This window comes from Apus apus, chromosome 1, assembly GCF_020740795.1.
Source record: "Apus apus isolate bApuApu2 chromosome 1, bApuApu2.pri.cur, whole genome shotgun sequence".
Classification (NCBI taxonomy): Eukaryota; Metazoa; Chordata; class Aves; order Apodiformes; family Apodidae; genus Apus; species Apus apus.
Genome location: NC_067282.1, coordinates 94,453,085 through 94,473,032, shown reverse-complemented (window position 1 = coordinate 94,473,032; position 19,948 = coordinate 94,453,085). Strand labels below are relative to the sequence as shown.

General features: G+C 42.2%; 1 protein-coding gene across 3 annotated transcripts in view; it reads left to right on the top strand.

Annotated features, from left to right (window-relative positions):
• URB1 (URB1 ribosome biogenesis homolog) overlaps nucleotides 1-7,048 on the top strand; it is a 54,679-nt gene extending 47,631 nt beyond the window's left edge. For 2 of the 3 annotated variants that reach the window (XM_051608993.1, XM_051608995.1), the window contains 6 exons: nucleotides 393-536; nucleotides 1,292-1,401; nucleotides 2,471-2,647; nucleotides 3,559-3,800; nucleotides 5,405-6,007; nucleotides 6,634-7,048. In XM_051608993.1, coding sequence (XP_051464953.1) covers nucleotides 393-536; nucleotides 1,292-1,401; nucleotides 2,471-2,647; nucleotides 3,559-3,800; nucleotides 5,405-6,007; nucleotides 6,634-6,839 — 1,482 coding nt within the window. In that variant the 3' untranslated portion in view covers nucleotides 6,840-7,048. The remainder of the gene's footprint in view (nucleotides 1-392; nucleotides 537-1,291; nucleotides 1,402-2,470; nucleotides 2,648-3,558; nucleotides 3,801-5,404; nucleotides 6,008-6,633) is intronic. The other variant, XM_051608994.1, reaches the window with a different exon arrangement.
• Nucleotides 7,049-19,948: the final 12,900 nt, after the last annotated feature.

The window sequence follows — 19,948 nt, the reverse complement described above, 5'->3', positions numbered from 1 at the left end:
TTAATTCTTCAGAAAAGAATAGAAAAAACCCAGAGTAACACATAAAGAAACAATGAGTTGTGCTGTGCATGCTCTGTAGGCACAACACACAGAATATTCTGCCCTTGCTGGCTTACATTCATATTTGAGTTTAGATTATTAATTTTTAATTCAACTGAGGTATTTTAGAAGCAGCAACTTTTAAAGTTCCATTATTGGTGCATATTCAGGCTGCAGAGTAACTGTTCCTGATGGATGTTATTGATTAAATTTGATAGGGACAAAAATTGAGAAATCTAGCAAAAGCTGTTAAGCACTGTGCTGGCACTCCCAGGGAACCAGGATTTTTGTGCTCTAAAGAGCAGGGGCTATTTTGCAATGTCTAATGGTGGTATTTTTCTTATGGCTTCTAGTACAAAACAGAACGTGAGTGGATTCTCAGATTTCTTGGAGAAGGGCTGCGTGATAAACATTGCTATGAGCTTTATGACTACCAAAGGATTTTCCAGGTCATTCTTTCCTTTTTCAACAGTCCTTTGTGTGATGAAGGCTCCCAGGTAAGAATTAAAAAAACCCAACAAAACAACAACACCAAAAAACCCAAACCCACAAAAGTTCTCATTGTTTGGAGACCTGAAGCAAATACAAAGCAGAAAGGAACAGTTGATTTTTCCCCTGCCCTCTTGAAAATCCTTGTTGATTTTGTGTATGTGTGGAGGGGGAAATAATAGTTTATTTCTAAAATAGAGTCACATCCTTGTCCACTGACATTGAAACAGATCCCTACCATCATGGAACCTCACTAAGTTTCATTACTTGATGGTCTGGTGCTTGTTGTATTTGTACTGCTTTGTGGAAAATATCATGGGTACCACAGTTTAGCTCTTATGGTCAGGCTTTTCCTTTTCTAGGTCTCTTTATTCCCTAACCAGCATGTTACCTGTACAGGGCTTTAGCAGGAAGAAAACTCACATGCCAGAAGCTCTCATGTTCATAAGTATCCATCCTAAGAAATCCAGTCTGTTGAAAGTATCTCAGTTAGGTATCAAAATCTTGGACAGAAAATTGTCTTGCTACCTTAAGACTTCTTTTTAAGAGTAGTGTCTGTGTGTATGAAGTCTTGAAAAGGAAATGTCTTTTCTTCCCTGGGATTGCTAAGAACGTGGTGTTTCGTAATATGTTTTAATTTTAAGTTGATCAGATCCCAGATACCATTCAGATTGCTAATTATATCCATCCACAAGATTGATAATAATTAGATCCTGACTATATTCTGGTTTTGTAAAATAACAAATTATATTTTCTGTTTCAGAGTCGTATTTTGGAGATATTACAAAATGCTGCCCTTGTCACCAGAGCTGCATATGAGCTGATACAAGATCACAGCCTCCTAACCTGGATACTGCACATCTTAGAGAAAAGGTAGCTAGGGAAATACTAGTGTGATGAGAAAAAAATTACTGTCCATAGTGGAATAATTATGCACCCGAGTATGACAGCAAAGGTTACAGATACAGAGAAGGGCTGTCAGTAGTTGTGACATTTGGCGCATAGGGTCACACTGGCAGAACTTGTGGAACTCTGAAGTGTTCCCTTGTGTTTCTGAAAACTAAGATGCTTTCAGGTTGCAGTAGGATGGGTGATGGGAAGAGGACTTCATTTTTGCTAACTCTTTCTTGAAAAACAAAACAAAATGGCACCTTATTTTAGCCTGTGTGACTCTTTCATTTCAAATACCCACAATTCACATCCGATCATAGAACCTCATACACAGTAGTTGGCACAATAATGAATCTCAGCTCTCTCTAATATTTCTCCTCCCCCTCCTTTCTCCTCCCCTTGCCTCTTCCTCACACACACGTGCATACATGGGCGTGGGCACACACAAAATCTCTGTTGCATAGATTCCCCTGTCAGGTTCAAGCAGGGTTTCAGGATTGTCTATACAGTGCAATTGGCCTGAACAGCTTCTCAGTACTGCTCTCCTCTTATTCACCTCTCATTGGTACAGTTTGGTACATTTGGAAGTGAAAAGCCTGGAGTTGGCCTCTGGCACCCAATACTTACTTTGTGATTTGAGAAGTATTCTTCTTGCACCCTCGGTACAAAAATGAGGTTGCTTCCCTGGGCCCCTGCTGCTCTTAGGATAACAAAGTAAACACTGCTCCTGTTACTGTGCTGTAAGCATTGCTGTTATTACTTGAAGTCTTAGGAACGGAAGGAACCAAACTGTCTCATGCAGGGGCCATGACACTAGTTTCTCCAGATGCAGTGTGGTGAGAGGAGGGCAGGAACCTGGGCCTCCCTGGGGCTGGGGTTTCAGAAGGAGTGTGCTCTATGTCCTGATGGGGTCCTGGCTGAGAGGCACCTTTTGCCATTCATGGCTCCAGAAGTACACTAGAATATAGTTCCCCTCTAGATGATGGACTGATTCCTGGTTAGGAGCTGCCTTTGAAATGGGTGTTAGTGGGTTTTTTTGTTTGTTTTTCAGGTTTCTGGAAAACAAGCTTTTAAGTAAAATTATTTCCTTACTCAATACTCTGTGGATAACAAATTTAGGAGGCAAGAGAGAAAGCAAGAATCAGTCCCAGGAGAACAGGAAGTTTCTTCCTATTCAGCTTGTAAATGAATTTCTGTATGTTTTGATCACATTAATCAAACATATTCGGTAAGTTTGTTTTTTTTTTTCCTTTTTTTAATCAACTTGCATCTAATCCTCTGTCCAGTTTGAAATTTATTAAGGCCAGAATTTCTTGATCTCTGGTAGTTTAATGCTTTTTTTCCCCTTCAGTTTGAATGTTGATTAGTGAATTTTGATGAAATTTATTTGACAGGAAGTTCTAGCTGCTTAAATACACAGGGAATAAAATAACTGGACATTACTGTCAAGTTCTGCATCCTTGATTACTGGCCCATGCTATGTTTTACATTTTTCCTGCTGGATTAGAGGCTGCAGTTAGCAATGCTATTTGCTGCAAGGATCCTTCACACTTCTGAAGGTTTAGACTTTTTTGTCACACATGCAAATGGTATGAGGAGAAACTGTGCAAAGTTCTACATGACAGTGTTCAGAAGGGTTCAGCCTCTTCTCCCCAGATGCAGAGCTCTTAACCCATCCAAGTCCAGCAGTTGCAGCAGGGATAGTAGAAAGCAAATAGATAACCAGTTCTGTTTGTGTTCCTAATGGTACCTGCAGCTCTTTGTGCTGACAAGTGTTTCCACAGCCTGGAGAAACTATGTTTTATTTTTATTTCCTCGAAATGTTGAAAACTCATGCAAAATAAAGAAGCATAGATAAAGCTCCAGACCTCTGGCCTTTTTCTCATCATCTGCCTTTGCTATTTACAGGCAGGAGGGCTAAAACTACATTTCATGGCCTGTTCTGCCAAACACTAATGGAGTGAAGCACTGGGGATTCAGTGGGAATGAGACTAATTATTACTGGTATGCTGAGAAAAGTCTGTGTCTAGAGGACTGCAGGAGGAAACTGTAGGAGGAGAATGTAAGGGGGAAAACCCAGTACTTATTTTATTAATTAGCATGCAGAAAAATACATGGCACTTGTGTTTTCTTTTATAGGACTAATTTAGATCTAGCCAAACTGGCTCAGTTTTTCAGCACACTCCGTTCTGTGCTGGAATATCGTGATACAGTTGTCAAAGCCTTCAAAGAAATGAGCCGGTTCACTGTGAACGACAGTGTCCTCTCCAGCAAAGAGATCCTGCTGCTGCTGCACAAGTGGAGCATCATTGATAAAGACCTGAGACTGCAAGAAGATGTGCAGACTCTTGCTCAGAAGTACCAAATCAAAGAATTGTTTAGTAAGTACTAAAATACTGCAGAAAAGTAATATTGTTGAAGCTGTTACAAGCTAACTATATATGTGAGCTTCATAGGAAGTAGCATTAATAACTTTCCTTGGACAATCTGATGTACTTTTGGGGAGGGGAAACAGAAATGGAAAGCCATTTTTAGGTAATCGTGGTAGTGATTTCTAACTTCAACACAATTCTGGAAGCTTTGGAGAAACAGTTTTAAAAAGGGAAGGATCTTTGAAATGAAACTTAGTTGCAGGTCTAGTGCCAGATTTTGAAAAATTGTATCCTTAAATGGAATCTTAAAAAAACCAACAAACAATGCCTGAAGGCTTTGTGCTCGAAGATTTGAATCATTCTAAGAGCGGATGGTGGATCTGAAAGTGAAATCTTAGTAAAAACTATCAGTAAAGGAAGCAAAAATGAAATGGTTCTTTTTTTTCTTATTGTCATCAGTCTTAGAAGAAAGCAAAAATAAATTTGGACTTGTGTGACTTCTCTTATGTTCTCTGTGGATAAAATGTATGAGGAACTTTGTAGTGGGAGGTGTTAAACAACTCTGGTTTCCTGCAAATACAACTGCTCCTGGTGCACATTAAACTTCTATAAGTTCCTTTAAATGTTCTTTATCAGTTAAACTAATTATTAAAATATCACTGTATTTAAGGGATACTATAGAAGCTTTGATTAGTGCCTTTTTGAGGATTTTTTAGAGGGTTATTACAGTGACATATGTAACTTACTATATATGTAGTTTTGGGAAAATTGGTTGCTCCATGCCTCAGGAGCTAATAAACCATCCTTATCTGAAATTTTGTGCCTGTGGTTACATTTCAGGAGTTGTCCCCATCCCTCCACAGCCACCTGGAAAGAAATGCTGAAAATGCATTTAGTTGATTTTAAGCTGCAGGGTGCAACGTGATTGAGATTTCTGCTGATTTTTCCAATGACTCCTCAAAAGCAAATTGCCATAAAATGCTCTGTGTGGGAGGAGGGAGGCAAAGAGCTGTTTGCTGCTCCCCATGACACAGGCAGCATCTAAGGGAGGTCTCTTCCCTTGGTGCCTGAAAAATTAATGTTTCCTTGGTTGACCTCTCCAGCCAGATATTCTTGGGCAGGCTGTGGCAGTGCTGGAGGAAGGCAGCTTTGCTGCTTTGGCCTGTGCCATCCAAAAGCAGTGTGACTCTGCTGGGGTCCCCTTCCATAGGCAGGAGTGTGCTGTGCCTCTGCTAGACCAGTGAATAGCTTGAGCAGCACTCATGAGGTGGTATAAATAACATAGCCTTACTGGTGAGACTGCTTCTTGTGGACCTCTGAAATACTGCCTTGGCCTTGCTGGGCTGTGGGGCAGGGCCTGGGTGGCATTATTGCTCACCTCAAAGTCGGGCACTTTGGTTCAGAAAAGTGTTTCAGCCCATGGGTCACTGGGTGCTGCCTGCAGCCCACGTGCTCTGAATTGGTTGGGCTCAGTTAGGCTGCTAAATGGGGCTAGTACTGATCCTCTTAGCAAGTGAAACAGCACGTGATACTGTCTTGCTTGCAGAATTTTGCACCAAGAAAATCCTTTGGAGTATCTGATGTTTATTTTGGTGGGGTTTTGCTTCTTACAGAAAATTTTAAGGAAAAGAACAAATCCCAAGCCTCGTCGCATGCCTATCAGCACATTTGGAAAAAAAATGAGATAGAAAGAGAAGACAACACTGCTGCAGACCTGAACGTCTCTGAGCTGGAGAAATGCAGAGATCATCTGAATTCTATATTTGCCCACTGGGAGCCTGCTTTCCCAGTGCTGCTTACCAAACATGGAGAAGAGTCTCTCAAATCTGCTGACCTTGCAGATGAAACAGTCAGTCTTACCTGTGCATCCACTTACATGGTAACTAAATGGCTCATGAAGTCCATGGTTGAGCACAGCCTCAGTATGCAAAATGTTTCATTAACTTTGCAGTGGCTACAGAACTGCATCTTGCCACACCCTATGGCAGTGCAGGAGGTGCTCAGGGATGAGACACTGAGGAACAACATCTTCAAGTTTTACACCCGGGTCTGTGACGCCAGCGGTGGGACAGCTGGACTCTTTAAAGAGCTCTGTTTGTTCAGTTCGATCATGCTTCACCTAATGGATGCTCAGGGCCTGACCACCAGCAGCTTTCATGAACTTGTAAAGACGTTGTGCCTGTCAGCAATGAGAGAAGAGGATGCAAACAAGAAAGGTAACTTGTCTTTCCCTGTTCACTCACGTTACAAGGCGGTAATGGTAGAAAGTAAGTTCCATGGTCTTTTAATTCATCAAAGCAGTTTGAAGTTTACCCCTGTCTGTTGGTGCTCATCCCTTAATGAAGTAAAAGCCTGTGTCTTTGATGGTGTGGGCAGAGGGGTTGGTAGCACAGGGATAGGGTCACACTATAGGGGTTTCTGATAGTACGACAGTCAATACTCTCAAAGATACTTTCCTTTCTAGGACTGAAGTGGAATTCAGGGAGGTATAAAAAAATATCATTCCAAGGGGAAAATGATCTGCAACAAATGAGTCCATGTGTGTATGGCTTCTGATCCATATGCTGGCCAATGTTATGATTTGATAGCAAAAAGCTGGTGGTCACATTTCAAACTTTTTTATTTGAAGAGGTCAGAAGGTTGTGCAAACAAGAAACTTTTCTTCGTGTGAGGAAGATCATTGGCTTTTCATGGGCAAAAATTCCACAAATTTTCCCTCTAGGGAGAGAGTTAGGAAACAATTTAAATACATAGGTCTGGAGGTAAAACGGTTTGGCTTTGTAATACTAGGTGGAAATAGCAGAACATCTATTCTGATTTTTCTCTCATTTTTCTTCCACAGCTATTTGTGTATTCCTGACTTCTGTTTACATTGGGGACATATGGCTTGGAGCACGGGAGCCAGATATGTTAATAACCCATGTCAAATTGATCTGCAGTTGTACAGATGCGAAATTAAACGATGATGACTTGGAAACTCATAAACAAGGAGAAGAAACGATTATGCCTCTTTGCAGAACTCTTTACTCGGTTACAGTGGAGCATTAATTCAGTGAACTGACACTTAATCTTTAATGTTAAACGCTCTGCTGTCGTTGCTGTGAGCCATGAAACCCTCCTGAACTGTTCTCTATACAAATCTAAACTGTTTTGTCATAAAGATCAATATTTTATTACTGTGTGCAAACTCAGGGGGGGAAAATTGTATTCATCATCTCTCTGTGGAACATTAAAGCTATAATCTTCCTTTTCTTGAACAGTATGGGACACCAAATGTTATTTATATTGGTTTTATTACTGGCATTTTTAACTTTCCAGAAAAGACTGATTAGCGCGTTGTCTCTGGGCTGTATTTCAGTCCCTATGCAGTTAAAATCCATTATTTTTCCAATATAAGATGGTCTAAAAAAGACTGCAGAACTTCACCACAATGTGGGAGAAGTGTAAAGAACAAAGTAGTCAGAGGTTTAGCCATGATGATTTACTGTTTCTTGAAGAACCCAGTTTCTTTCATGATATATGATACCAAAACCAGTATGAGTAGATGTCTGAATGCTGGAATCATGATGGTCTGGGTTTCTTGTGTTTTAAAGTTAAATGGCTTTTGAAAGCATTTCTGTTGAAGCTGGTCTGTTTTTATTCTCTTTCTGTTTTGTTTTTAATTTAAAAAAGCCCTGACCATCTGCGCTGCTGGGAGTTGGAACAGAGGCCAATCTTCTCTCCAGTCTGAAAAGATGAGAGATGGAACTAAACCCCAGATGACTCGCTGCTCATTGATTATACATATTTTTATTGGAAATTCTCTGTGAAATCTGATAAATATTTCTTGAATGTGGCCTTGAGGGAAGTTTAACATATCATTCAAGAAACGCAGACACGCAGAGCCTGAACTTGAACCTTTGAAATGTAAAGCAGGATTTATTAAATTGACTCATGAATATGCACTGTGCCTAGGTATTTTGTGCAAATTCTGTACAGGGAAAAAATCAGAAATGCACACTCCTTCTGATGTTTGTTTAATTTGTGGGGTTTTTTTAAATAAAAAAGTGAGGCACAAATAATGAGGATTCCTTCTGCGTATAAGTATTCTTGTCCTAGAGATGCCACAACGTCTATATCAAGACTTGATTTAAACCTAACAAAATCTTTCTTGAAAAAGCTGTAAGCCCATTAGAGGCTAAATTTCGTGTCATACAAAACCCCTAGGCTCTGACATCAGGAAGTCATCTTTTCACTGAAAAAAACTTACATGATTCAATTAAAAAACCAAACCCAACCAACAGGCAAAATGAAACCAGAGGAGTTCCAAAATGAAAGATATCTTTCCATCTCATCTAAATGGAAAAGAAAATACTTGTGTCGCAGGAAGGAGTTTTTCACCTGTCTTGAGGAACTGAGCACATCTACCAGTGGTTTATAGTATGATTTGCTTGAGAGAATTAAAGAAAGGAGGTAAGACCATTCAACCAACCTAAGGACTGTAATGCAGAAACATTTTTCTCTATTAAAATCTATCTTAACTGGCAATAAATTAAATTATTTTTTCCCCAGTTTTCCTGTTTCTCAATCTTAATCCCATCAACTTTTTCATCCCATTCTTCCCCCCTGTCCTGCTGAGGGAGAGTGAGAGAGTGACTGGGCAGGTAACTTGCAGCCAGCCAAGGCCAACCCACCACAATATGTAATGTGGGGTAGCACAGCCCTGTCCAATCCCTTTAATAAAGTAACAAAACCCCAATCCTAAATGCTAGGATGTACTGTTAACACACTCTCCAACAAGTTGCAAGCCCAGAAAGTTGGTGTGCATTTTGCATGCATTGCAGTAGCCTTTCACATGCCCTTGGCCACCTTTGCTTAAATAAATAAATAGTGTAACGCCCGCAGGAGCAGATTTCATGTGTTGAAGCTCAACCAGTTGGAAGAGTGGTTCTTCGGTGAGAAGTGGTTCTAGAAACAGGTACGGCAGATGCAGACAGGCATGCTGAATTATTTATGCTTAAACAGCTATTTGCACACCTTGTTGTTTCCCTCTGTAGATGGAAATAGTGCTTTCTGAATGCAGTTATGTCACTGCTAAACTCAGGAAGATAACTTTCAATCTATCATGGGCTTCAGCTAATGAGATGCACGGTGCTAAACAAGTGGAAAGTAGTGCCAGGAGACCATGACTACAATGGGCCAGGTGTGCACATTGGTGTGCTTTCCTTACAGCAGTGTCTACACCCTGACCAACTGCATGTGAATCCACCCTAAGTATTCATACTCAAATGATGATTTTCTGATGGCCTTGAGTATTCAGAAAGGCCCAGCAGTGAGTACTTTCTCCCTAGCTTGTAATGTTTTGTTACTATCTCCAATACTGCTATTAACAAAATACTCAAGGTTGGTGGAGAGGATTGTTTGTGTGCATTTTTTTTTAAGTAGTAGTTCTGGACACAGGAAGAGAAAATCATAGAATCATAGAATCCTAGGGGTTGGAAGGGACCTCAAAAGATCATCTAGTCCAACCCCCCTGCCAGAGCAGGGTCACCTAGAGTACATCACACAGGAAGGCGTCCAGGCGGGTCTTGAATGTCTCCAGTGAAGAAGACTCCACAACCTCTCTGGGCAGCCTGTTCCAGTGCTCTGTCACTCTCACAGTAAAAAATTTTTTTTTTATATTCACCTTAAACCTCCTGTGCTCCAATTTGTATCCATTACTCCTTGTCCTATCACTGGTCTTCACTGAAAAAAGCTTAACTCCATCTTCTTGACACTCACTCTTTACGTATTTGTAAACATTGATGAGGTCACCCCTCGGTCTCCTTTTCTCCAAACTAAAGAGACCCAGTTCTCTCAGCCTTTCCTCATAAGGGAGATGTTCCAATCCCTTAATCATCTTTGTGGCTCTGCGCTGGACTCTTTCCAGCAGTTCCCTGTCAAAATGAATGCAAATGATCTGCCAATTCAAAGCTACTAGCCTGTCATGTAAAAGATACATAGCCCTTAGTGCTTATCAGTAAAGAGAATGTAGCCATCCACGTGGGAACTTTTAGAAACAAGGCTTAGTCTCTGACTGCCTCTGAGCTTTAATATATTCTAGTAATGTGGTAATTAAAAGATTATTATGAAGTCCTCCTGGAAATAATTGTCAAGTATATTTAAAAGCCATAGATGGTTAGCAGTTGAATGATTTGTGTGTGTGAATCACGGCCAGCGTATTCAAAATGCATTTTAATAAATTGCATAGATGGAGAATCATTATTTTAAGCAATTAAGCTTAATAAAGAAATTGTGGAGAGCATTTGGAAATGGGAAAACTAGTTCCATGTGTAGGCCTACATTTTAAACAAGTTTCTACATTTTAATGCAAGTTACTCAATTTGATGCTATTGTGATGAGAATCATGTGGCTGAAGCTCCAGAGTGCTCTGCAGTGGGCCCAGTGGTCTGGTCTGCCCTCACAGAAGTCATTGTCAGGACATGCAATGTCCTTTCAACCTTTTACTCAAAATTCACATTCTATGAATGCTGCAGACCACACCTGGCAGGCCTCTGCTGATGGAGGACTCTGGGGAGAACGGGAAGTCAAGTGCTTGCTGTGGGGAACAAAGCACTGGAAGGGCTTTGAAATGAGTTATGCATGGAAATGTCACAGAAGGAAATACATTCTCTCCCCCCTGCTCCCCTCCTCCCATGTTAGGTGCTGTAAGATAGGCTTGCATTCTGCATATTATTTATTACTGTTTCTACACTTTATGTTTTCCGTTTCCAGGTAATTTGAAAGGGGAAAAAACCCCAAAAGTCTCTTCAGTGGTTACATACTTCAAGTCATGTTCCAGTGTAACTAATGAAAGAACACCAGCTGTTATGAATGGGAGTATTCCCATCTTTCAGAAATCCCCTTGGAATCGGTCTGTAGGGATAAGGTTCTTGAGAAGCAGGGTGATGTGAGTCTGTCATGAGTTAGGGAGGAGGATGCTGGAGCAGACTGTGCCAGCAGGCAGTGCAGAGCTGTTGCAAGAGAGATGCTCCAGCTCAGGATAGATGGATATGGCAGGAATGATCGAAGTGCAGTTGCTGCATCCTTGAGGAGGAAAATAGGTCTAGAAAGTCATGTTCTCTTCAGACTGTCTTTGATGATACTGTGTGACTGTAATGCAGTTAAAGGTAACTGGAGTTAAACTGTCCAGGTTAGCAGTGGGAGAGCTGGTGCCAACACAGCAGTTGATTCGTGTCTCCTGTGAAAACCACCTCAGCTCAAGAAAAATGGTATCTGAGAGCAGGGTTAGGCTGCTGTGGCCATCTGAGTTGACTGATGGAAATGTTTGGTTCTGTGATGTATCTCTGTCCATGTTACACCTTCAGTTCCTGCTGCCTTTCCTTGTTTTCTCCATCTGCTCATGACTCAGTCTGACTGAGTCAAGTCAACAGACTTGATGCCTTGACAGGCTTCCAAGCCTAACACCAGTAGTAGTCAGTTTGCTCAGAAAGCAAACTGCAGAAGTGTTTATCTCGGAGATTAAAAAATCGGAAGATTAAAAAAACCCAACACGATACAAACATATGCCTGGTGGTTTGGTCTGTCTCTTGTGTCTAAAGCTTTTCTAACACAGCCTAGCCCACCCACTCTGCTAACATCATGGCCCACACTCCCTGTATGCACCAGAAGGCTGCTCTGGCAGTGCTTCACTGTAGGAGTTTTTCCTGCCTGCATGGGGACGTGGAATTTCTAAACTCAAATTTTGAATGATTGCCCTCAGCCCAACAACTACCCATGCAGTCTTACATTTATTCCAGCCCTTGGTGCCTTCCTCAGCCTGACAGCAGTTCCAGCTTCATGACTACTGGAGCCCCAAGGGTTCTTCACCTTCTGGTGAACCTTCACCTGGTTCTGCCTGGGTTTGCTGGAGCTCCACAAGTGAGAAGAGGTGAAGAGAGCAGAGGCCACTGAAGGAGGAGGGAGTGTGACTGGCCTTTCCTCCTACTCTGCTCCAGCTAAGCTCAACTCATCCTCTCCACCTCACTGAAAAGCTGCTGTGACCCTCAGGGTGGGCTGTAGCTTCTGTTACACTGTCAGCTCCAGCTGAAAGCAGGCAACTCATGCAGAAATGTGATGTTGCTTTTGTGGTTTTGTAAGCATTTCCCTTGGATATAAAGCAAGGTAAACACACTAAGCTTTTTCTAATGCCTGGGTAACTGTTAGATACCATTTCAAGATTGTTCAATATTAATATCTTCCATCTACCATTTCAAAATGGAAGCAAAGAAGTAATTGGCTACTGGTAGCAGAACTTATTTTTGGGCAGGAGGTAAAACTAATGGTTTTATTCAGTAAGACACTAATTTGAGAATTAGTGCTGCCATAAGCTTTCTAAAGGCTGTTCTAGGTAAACTGATTTAATAAATGTTAAGTAACCCAAATATTTTTTTGCAATAGAAAAGTAATAAAAAGCATATTCTACCCTTGAGGGAACTGCTGAGCTTTAAGTTAGTGAAGCCAGTTATAACCCTTCTAAAAGCAAAGTTTTATTGTTGATATTGCACCTGACATTGTTGCTCATTTTTTCAAAGGATAACCAAGTGGAAGTGTCAGTGGGGTGCAGCTGATGAGTGTGACCTGAGGACAGAGCCAGACTTGTGGCTCTCATGATACAAAATTGGTATTGGTTATGCTGCCTGTTCATTAAGATCAATGAGATGCTGCTTTCTTTCACAGCAAGACAACCCAGTGAAGAGTGGTGCTGCAGAGACACCCTCAAGGATAACAAGACTCAGTGTACATTCAGGTGAGCAAAGCAGACCTCCTCACAGGACTTGGGGTGTAACTGGTATAGACTTTCTGCTGGAAGAGTAAAAAATGGGTCTTAATGAAAACACTCCAAGGCCAGCACCACATTACTGGGACAGGAGTTTGAGTCTGAATCCTTACTTTAAAAAGAGAGAGAAATTTTACAGTCATCATCATCAGGATCTGAAATCTTGATCTAAAATGCTGACCAGGCAACTCCAGCAATGTTGCTCGAATATGGCTGTTAGGACTTCTTCTTATGCATCCAGGATTTTTCAGGTTCGTCCTTGGTTAAAGACATTTTTTTCTTCTTCTCCTGAACTAATTCAGGTTTGTGGTATCAGTGTTTAACAGGCAATCCCAGCACTGAATTTTTCTCTTCAGTCTGGAGAACTGTACTGCTGGTTTTGTTTAAACCATTCCAGTTTTAACTCAAGCTCAGATCTTTCCATGAATGCCAGTCTCATCTGAAAGGCGTTTGGGAAGCAACCACATCTGAGTCTAGGCTGCTGATGTCATTGCAGTGAGGTTGTTCACCATCAGAACTGCTTTCTTCTATGTGGTTCTCTACAATCACTTTTCTGTAATGTGTGGAGACAAGAAATGCACTATTATCAGGGACGTTCCAAAGACAGATACCAGCAGTTTCATCAGTACATTATCAAAGTTTTAAAAATACAGAAACTTCTAACACAAAGTGTTCTTCTAATTCAAAAGACATTGAATCCACCATGATAGATGTTTCTGGACTTCAGCCTTCTTTATCCACCCTGAGAATCATGTCCTTGCCTGGAAACAGAGCACAACTGACAGTACAAGTGTGAGCTGTGGGCAATATTTGGTGACTCCCCCCTTTCCCTTCAAAGTGGGACTGTCAGTCCAGCTCTTAAGCTTTGTTCTTTAGCTGGATTTTTAAAGAGGAAACTAGAAACTTTTCTATGACTTGCTCTGCACTGAGGGTGATGGGAACTGTCACGACTGCTCCTGATAAAAAGAAGGGGGATAAGAGCTTTGTGTGACTGTGAATTGGTGTCAGTGGGGGCAAGAACAGGAGGGATGTGTAATTGGGAGATATTCCTTGACATGGGTTGGGAAAAGGCAAGACATGGCTCTAAGAGCTGGTGGGACCTAGGCAAGGAAATGGAACAGACCTAAAAAGGAGTGGGTAGGACATATGGTTCTGCCAGAAAAACAAGCTAGTAGTGGGGTGGGGAGAGTGATCATATGAAAAAAGCAGAGCTTGCCCTACTTCCTCCTCCCTGAGCCATCCTCCCAGCAGCTTCCCAAACTTTACCCTTAAAAAAAAAACAGCAGATGAAGAAGCAGTAAGTTCCATTCAATATAACTGAACACATGACCCCAACTACTGCTATATCCTCCGTCAGAGGATGTAGGGAGGTAATAAGGAAATCTAAGGCCTCCTTGGAACTAAACCTTGCTAGGGAGGTCAAAGACAATAGAAAGGGCTTCTTCAAATACATTGCAGATAGAACTAACGCTAGAGGCAATACAGGCCCACTGCTGAGTGAGGTGGGTGCCCTGGTGACAGAGGATATAAAGAAGCCAGAGGTGCTTAACGCCTTCTTTGCCTCTGCCTTTACTGCTGCAGACTCTCTCCAGGAGCCCCAGGTCCCTAAAGCCCCAGAAGAAGTCAGGATAAAGGAGGAGTTTGCTTTGGTAGATGAGGCTTGGGTTAGGGATCAGTTAAGCAATCTGGACATCCATAAATCGATGGGTCTGGATGGAACACACCCGTGGGTGCTGAGGGAACTGGTGGAGGTCATTGCTAGGCCACTCTCCATCATCTGTGGTAAGTTGTGGGCAACCGGAGAGGTGCCTGAGGACTGGAGGATAGCAAATGTCACTCCAGTCTACAAGAAGGGCAAGAAGGAGGACCCGGGTAACTATAGACCGGTCAGCCTCACCTCCATCCCTGGAAAGGTGGGGGAACAACTTGTTCTTGGCACTATCTCCAGGCATATCAAGGATGAGGGGTCATTAAGAGCAATCAACATGTTTTTAACATGGGGAAGTCATGTTTGACCAATCTTATAGCCTTCTATGAGGAAGTAACTAGGCAGATAGATGATGGTAGAGCAGTAGATGTGGTTTATCTTGATTTTAGTAAAGCATTTGACACTGTCTCCCACAGCATCCTCGTAGATAAGCTGAGAAAGTGTGGTCTTGATGGTCAGATAGTGAGGTGGATCATGAACTGGTTGAAAGGAAGAACTCAGAGAGTTGTGGTCAACGGGACGGAATCTAGTTGGAGGTCTGTGACTAGTGGAGTCCCTCAGGGGTCGGTACTGGGACTGGTGCTGTTCAGTATTTTCATCAATGACCTGGATGAGGGAACAGAGTGTGACCTCAGCAAGTTTGCTGATGACACTAAACAGGGAGGAGTGGCTGACACACCAGAAGGCTGTGCTGCCATTCAGTGAGACCTAGACAGGCTGGAGAGTTGGGTGGAGAGAAACTAGATGAAATTCAACAAGGGCAAGTGCAGAGTCTTGCATCTGGGGAAGAACAACCCCATGTACCAGTACAGGTTGGGGGCTGACCTGCTGGAGAGCAGTGGAGGAGAAAGGGACCTGGGGGTCCTGGTAGACAGGAGGATGACCATGAGCCAGCAATGTGCCCTTGTGGCCAAGAAGGCCAATGGCATCCTGGGATGCATTAGAAAGGGTGTGGTTAGTAGGTCAAGAAAGGTTCTCCTCCCCCTCTATTCTGCATTGGTGAGGCCACATCTGGAATATTGTGTCCAGTTCTGGGCCCCTCAGTTCAGGAAGGACAGGGAACTGCTTGAAAGAGTCCAGCACAGAGCCACAAAGATGGTTCAGGGAGTGGAACATCTTGCTTATGAGGAAAGGCTGAGGGAGCTGGGCCTCTTGAGCTTGGAGGAGACTGAGGGGTGACTTCATCAATGTTTACAAATACATTAAGGGTGAGTGTCAGGAGGACGGAGCCAGGCTTTTTTCGGTGATGTCTAGTGATAGGACAAGGGGCAATAGGTGCAAACTGGAGCATAGGAGGTTCCACGTAAACATCAGAAAAAACTTCTTTACTGTGAGAGTGACAGAGCACTGGAACAGGCTGCCCAGAGAGGCTGTGGAGTCTCCTTTGCTGGAGACATTCAAAACCCACCTGGACACGTTCCTGTGTGATGTGCTCTAGGTGACCCTGCTCTGGCAGGGGGGTTGGACTAGATGATCTTTTGAGGTCCCTTCCAACCCCTAAGATTCTGTGATTCTGTAAATAACATCAGCTAGCTATCCATATTTTAAAATCAACTGCAGAACATGCATTCAAGAGACCTGAAAACTGTCTGAGGAGAACTCTGGCCAGCTCTTGTTAATAGTTAACCATCCCTGGAAAAGCAGGGAATTTTGTGGAGACTGGAAGAGCCATCGTGTTCTAGCACTCAGAGAGTGAACTGGTCAAGCCAGGTCACTATAAGGCAGTGCAACTGACCTCAGTCCCAGGCAAAATAATGGAATTATAGCCAAGATAAGATACAACTGAAAAAGTATTTCAAAGGAAAGAATAAATAATTCCAGACAGTGTGATTTTATAGAAAGACAGGCATGCTGAAAAATGTCTGATGTCAATTTTTGAAGGGAACACAATTGGGAGGATAAAGGTAGCTGTATATATGTAGCTATTTAAACTGCAGTGAGGCATTTGTCTTAGTATTCCATAATGACTTCTTTAAAAGGAGCTATACACGAGCCCCACTGAAGAGGTGTTATGTGAATCAGGTTTCTCAAAGAGTAACTGAGAACAATCTCTGACTGATGCTGTTTCTAGCAAGGATTCTGAAGCACCAGATCTTGTTCAGCATTTTCATCAGTGATCTGGAAGTAAATGTGAAGTCACTCTGAAAGACAGATGCAGACAAAGAGACAGTGATCCAAGGAGAAGCAGTCAGTCAAATAGCACAGTCTGGACAGCTAGTTCAGATGGACCTCTTTAAACAATATATTAAATTTAAAGCCTCCACTTTGGCAATAATACTTTTCATTGAGAACTGCAGATTTGTAATAAACTTTTATCCCTGAAGACAGTGAATTGTGGCACAAAGAAAATATTCAGAATTTGAGAAATTCAGAAAAAAAAAGAGCAAATATTTTATATTTATGGAGTTCTGGGGACAGACATGACAGACATGATCTTTGAAAACCTGGAGTAACTGATACTGTGATTTCAAAATGTCACGTATTTATCACACTTTTATCAACAGGGATCACATTAATGGATATAATATTCTTTTAATGCAAATACATGTTTAGCCTTAATTTTATGAAATAATTTTACCAGTTAAGCCAAAGCATTGTGATGTAACTAGGCAAAGAAATGAGAAATACTGACCAACTTATTAAATACAAGAACTTGTTCTCCTCTGCAGAGGTACAGTAACAGGGAAGAGCCTTCAAGAGCCTGCATCCCTGCCCTCAAATCTCCTCCTGTGCACAAGTTGTCTATGGTCTGGTTTATGCCCCTTGAGAGTGAGCTGACATAACCTCAGGACTGCCTGGACTGGTCATTCTGCACCCTCTGAGGATATAATCTTGCATTTGGTAACAAAGTTGTTTGTAGAGCACTATTTGAATGCATGGCTCAAGAGTTATTTCACTCTTGGGATTGTCTCTTGCAAATGTCTGTCTGGTCACAAGTAGACGGAAGCCCTTTTGTGTAATTTAAAACCATTTAACAGTTTGAAAACAAAAAGCCTCATCACTTCAGTTTGTAGGAGAAAGGGCAAAAGCTAGGAAGACCTTCAGAAAGCAATGGAGAGCACCTTAACACAGCCAGCCTGCTTCCCAGTGCTTGAAGTGTGCAGCCCACTGCACAGCCCACCTGGATGGACGTTTGCCTAGTGGCATCAGACTTGAAGAATTTCTGAGCAGCAGCTGCAGAAGGCATGTTCTGACCTTATGTTCAGCAGATGGTGTTCTCTCAATAGCAGAGTCTCAGTGCATGGGATTTCTGGAGAGACACTGGCTACTGGTAAGCAACCTCTGTTCCTGGCTTTGAGTTCACAGAGTGGCTGGTGATAAACAAAATCCCTGCCTTTTAGTTTTCACTTGGAGATCAGTTATCTCTGAACAACCTCATTATTACCCTACAAAGTTTGACAGCAACCTCAGGCCTCTCCAGTGGCATGATAGCTGCTAAAATGTATGGAACATGTTTCTTTAGATGACAGGAGTGAGAACACATGCCTGTGAAGACACTGTCATTCAAGCTCTGGTGACTGAAGTCATACAGGCTTTGACAGTTCATAGTTAACTATTTTTACAGCCTCTGCTCTTGTGGGCCTGACAGCTGCTCACATCAAAGGGAGCTGGGTCTGTCAACATAAAAAGACAAAGTTCTCCTAATGGTGGAGGTGTGAAAGAGAGCTTTATGCCTTGAAACCAGAGACTTGAGAACACCAAGATTTATTATCTGCTCTTTGATATCAGATTCAGAAACTTTATTGAGGAGAAACTGGGATAGATCCCCAGAAACAGTTTACAGGAAGCCAGCTGTAGTGACACAGCTGTCTCAGCTTCTCCTGACCCAAGGAAAGATGTTGTAATATACACAAATTACCTTGATTCCAGGAAACAGTCTACTGTGATAGGAAAGAGCGGGCTGAAGAAAGGAGTAGCAGCAGCAGTTGCCTTAAGAAAGCAGAAAACAGCGGCATGGTCTGCTTAGCCAGAGAAGTATCTCTCATGAGGATCTTCTAACTTTAGTATTAAAAGGATTTCCTCTCCCCAAAGACAAGGTAGAATGTCCAGGTAGAGCTATGACACATCTTAATGTCAGCTGGAGAAATATGGTGCCTTGAGTGTCAAATTCACTGCCTTTGGGTACAGGAATAGGTACTTTTTTGTTATTGTAACATATGGTAGTTATATTATTCACTAATGGATATTACAATATTGAAGGTAAGCTAAAAAAACCCCTGAACAACAAACTTCTGAAAACTATCTGCCCTCCTGTAAGATCTAGGTTATTGCTATAGATTATTTATTTTTTCTGTCCTGGGGACCACAACCCCTGAGCTTTCAGATATCCAAATCAGTTCCCCAGTTCCAGGAATGGAGCAGCTGTTGCAATTGATCTGGATGGAGCAAAAAAATGAAAGAGGACATGGACAATTAGTCTGTCCACAAATCAGCAGTTATCTGTCTGCCCATGAAGGAAACACTCACCTGCAAACTGCAAAGAAAGCTGGCTGAAGAACAAGTGTTTTCAAGATAACTCACACATCTGGCAAGTGGTAGCGTCAGACTATGTCACCTTATGCCCTAGAAATGTTGGGTAAAAGTTGGTGGTAGTCAGGGGAAAAAATGTCTAAACACACAACTGGGTTTCTTATTGCAAGAAATCTGTCTGAAGCCAGCAAGGCTCATGCTGCAAAGGAGTACAGTCCCTTGACTGAGCTTCTCTGAGGCTGCTATGACAGCAGGAAATGTGGACAAGGGATGAGACAGGCAGATCTTCCAACTCTCCAGGTACTGCATTTATTTATTTATTTTGTTCCTACATTACACTGTTTGGTAGGGAAGTGATAGCCAGAAGATTTTGGATGTCCACAGCAGTCTCAGTCACACAGCTATCAGGAATTCACAACCTCCAGTGAAGTGCATGGGAAACCAAGGTGTCCTCTGGAGAAGTCCAGGAAGGAACATTCAGTGCCCTCTTCCACTGTGTAAATTCCAGCCTTGGCTGGGAACTGTCTCCCTTTCCACTAATCCTTATTTTTCTGTATCGTTTTGGATTGTAAGACACATAGTTAATGCACTGTGGTAATCAACTGCCTTGGCATGCTAATTGGTTGAAATAATTGCCCCCATGCCCCAAGCCTTTTTTAAAATTTTATTTCCTCTGTCTGTAAGGATAGTGTAATGGTGACAAAAGGGACTGGGACATGGATTCCTTGCTGCAGCTTTCTTGCAAGCATCAACTCCCCCCCTCTAATGAACTCACTGCTCTGACTTGGCACCAAATTACTTTGTATTGAGGAGAAGAGTGTGGTGCAATCAGATCACAGATTCTGGTCCAGGACCTCTCAGTGCCTAAGGATTATGCTGTGGCATAAGTAGATCTACTCATTGCATATGCCTTTCAGAAGACTCTTGACACTGACTTCTTTTCTGTGTAGATAGGCAGGTAAAAACTAGCAGACCGTACTGTGGCAGATGACATGCCCTTGCCAAAACAGCAAGACCTCAGTGTACACAGAGGTGGAAGAGACACAATCACTGCATGTTATATGAGGCCAAAAATGTCACCTCGGGGACCCCCACAGAGACCAGCTGACACGCAGCGGTGGGGGTTTGCTCAATAGTCAGCTGAAGCAAGAAGGTACATTCTTACGAACTGCCAGACTTGAA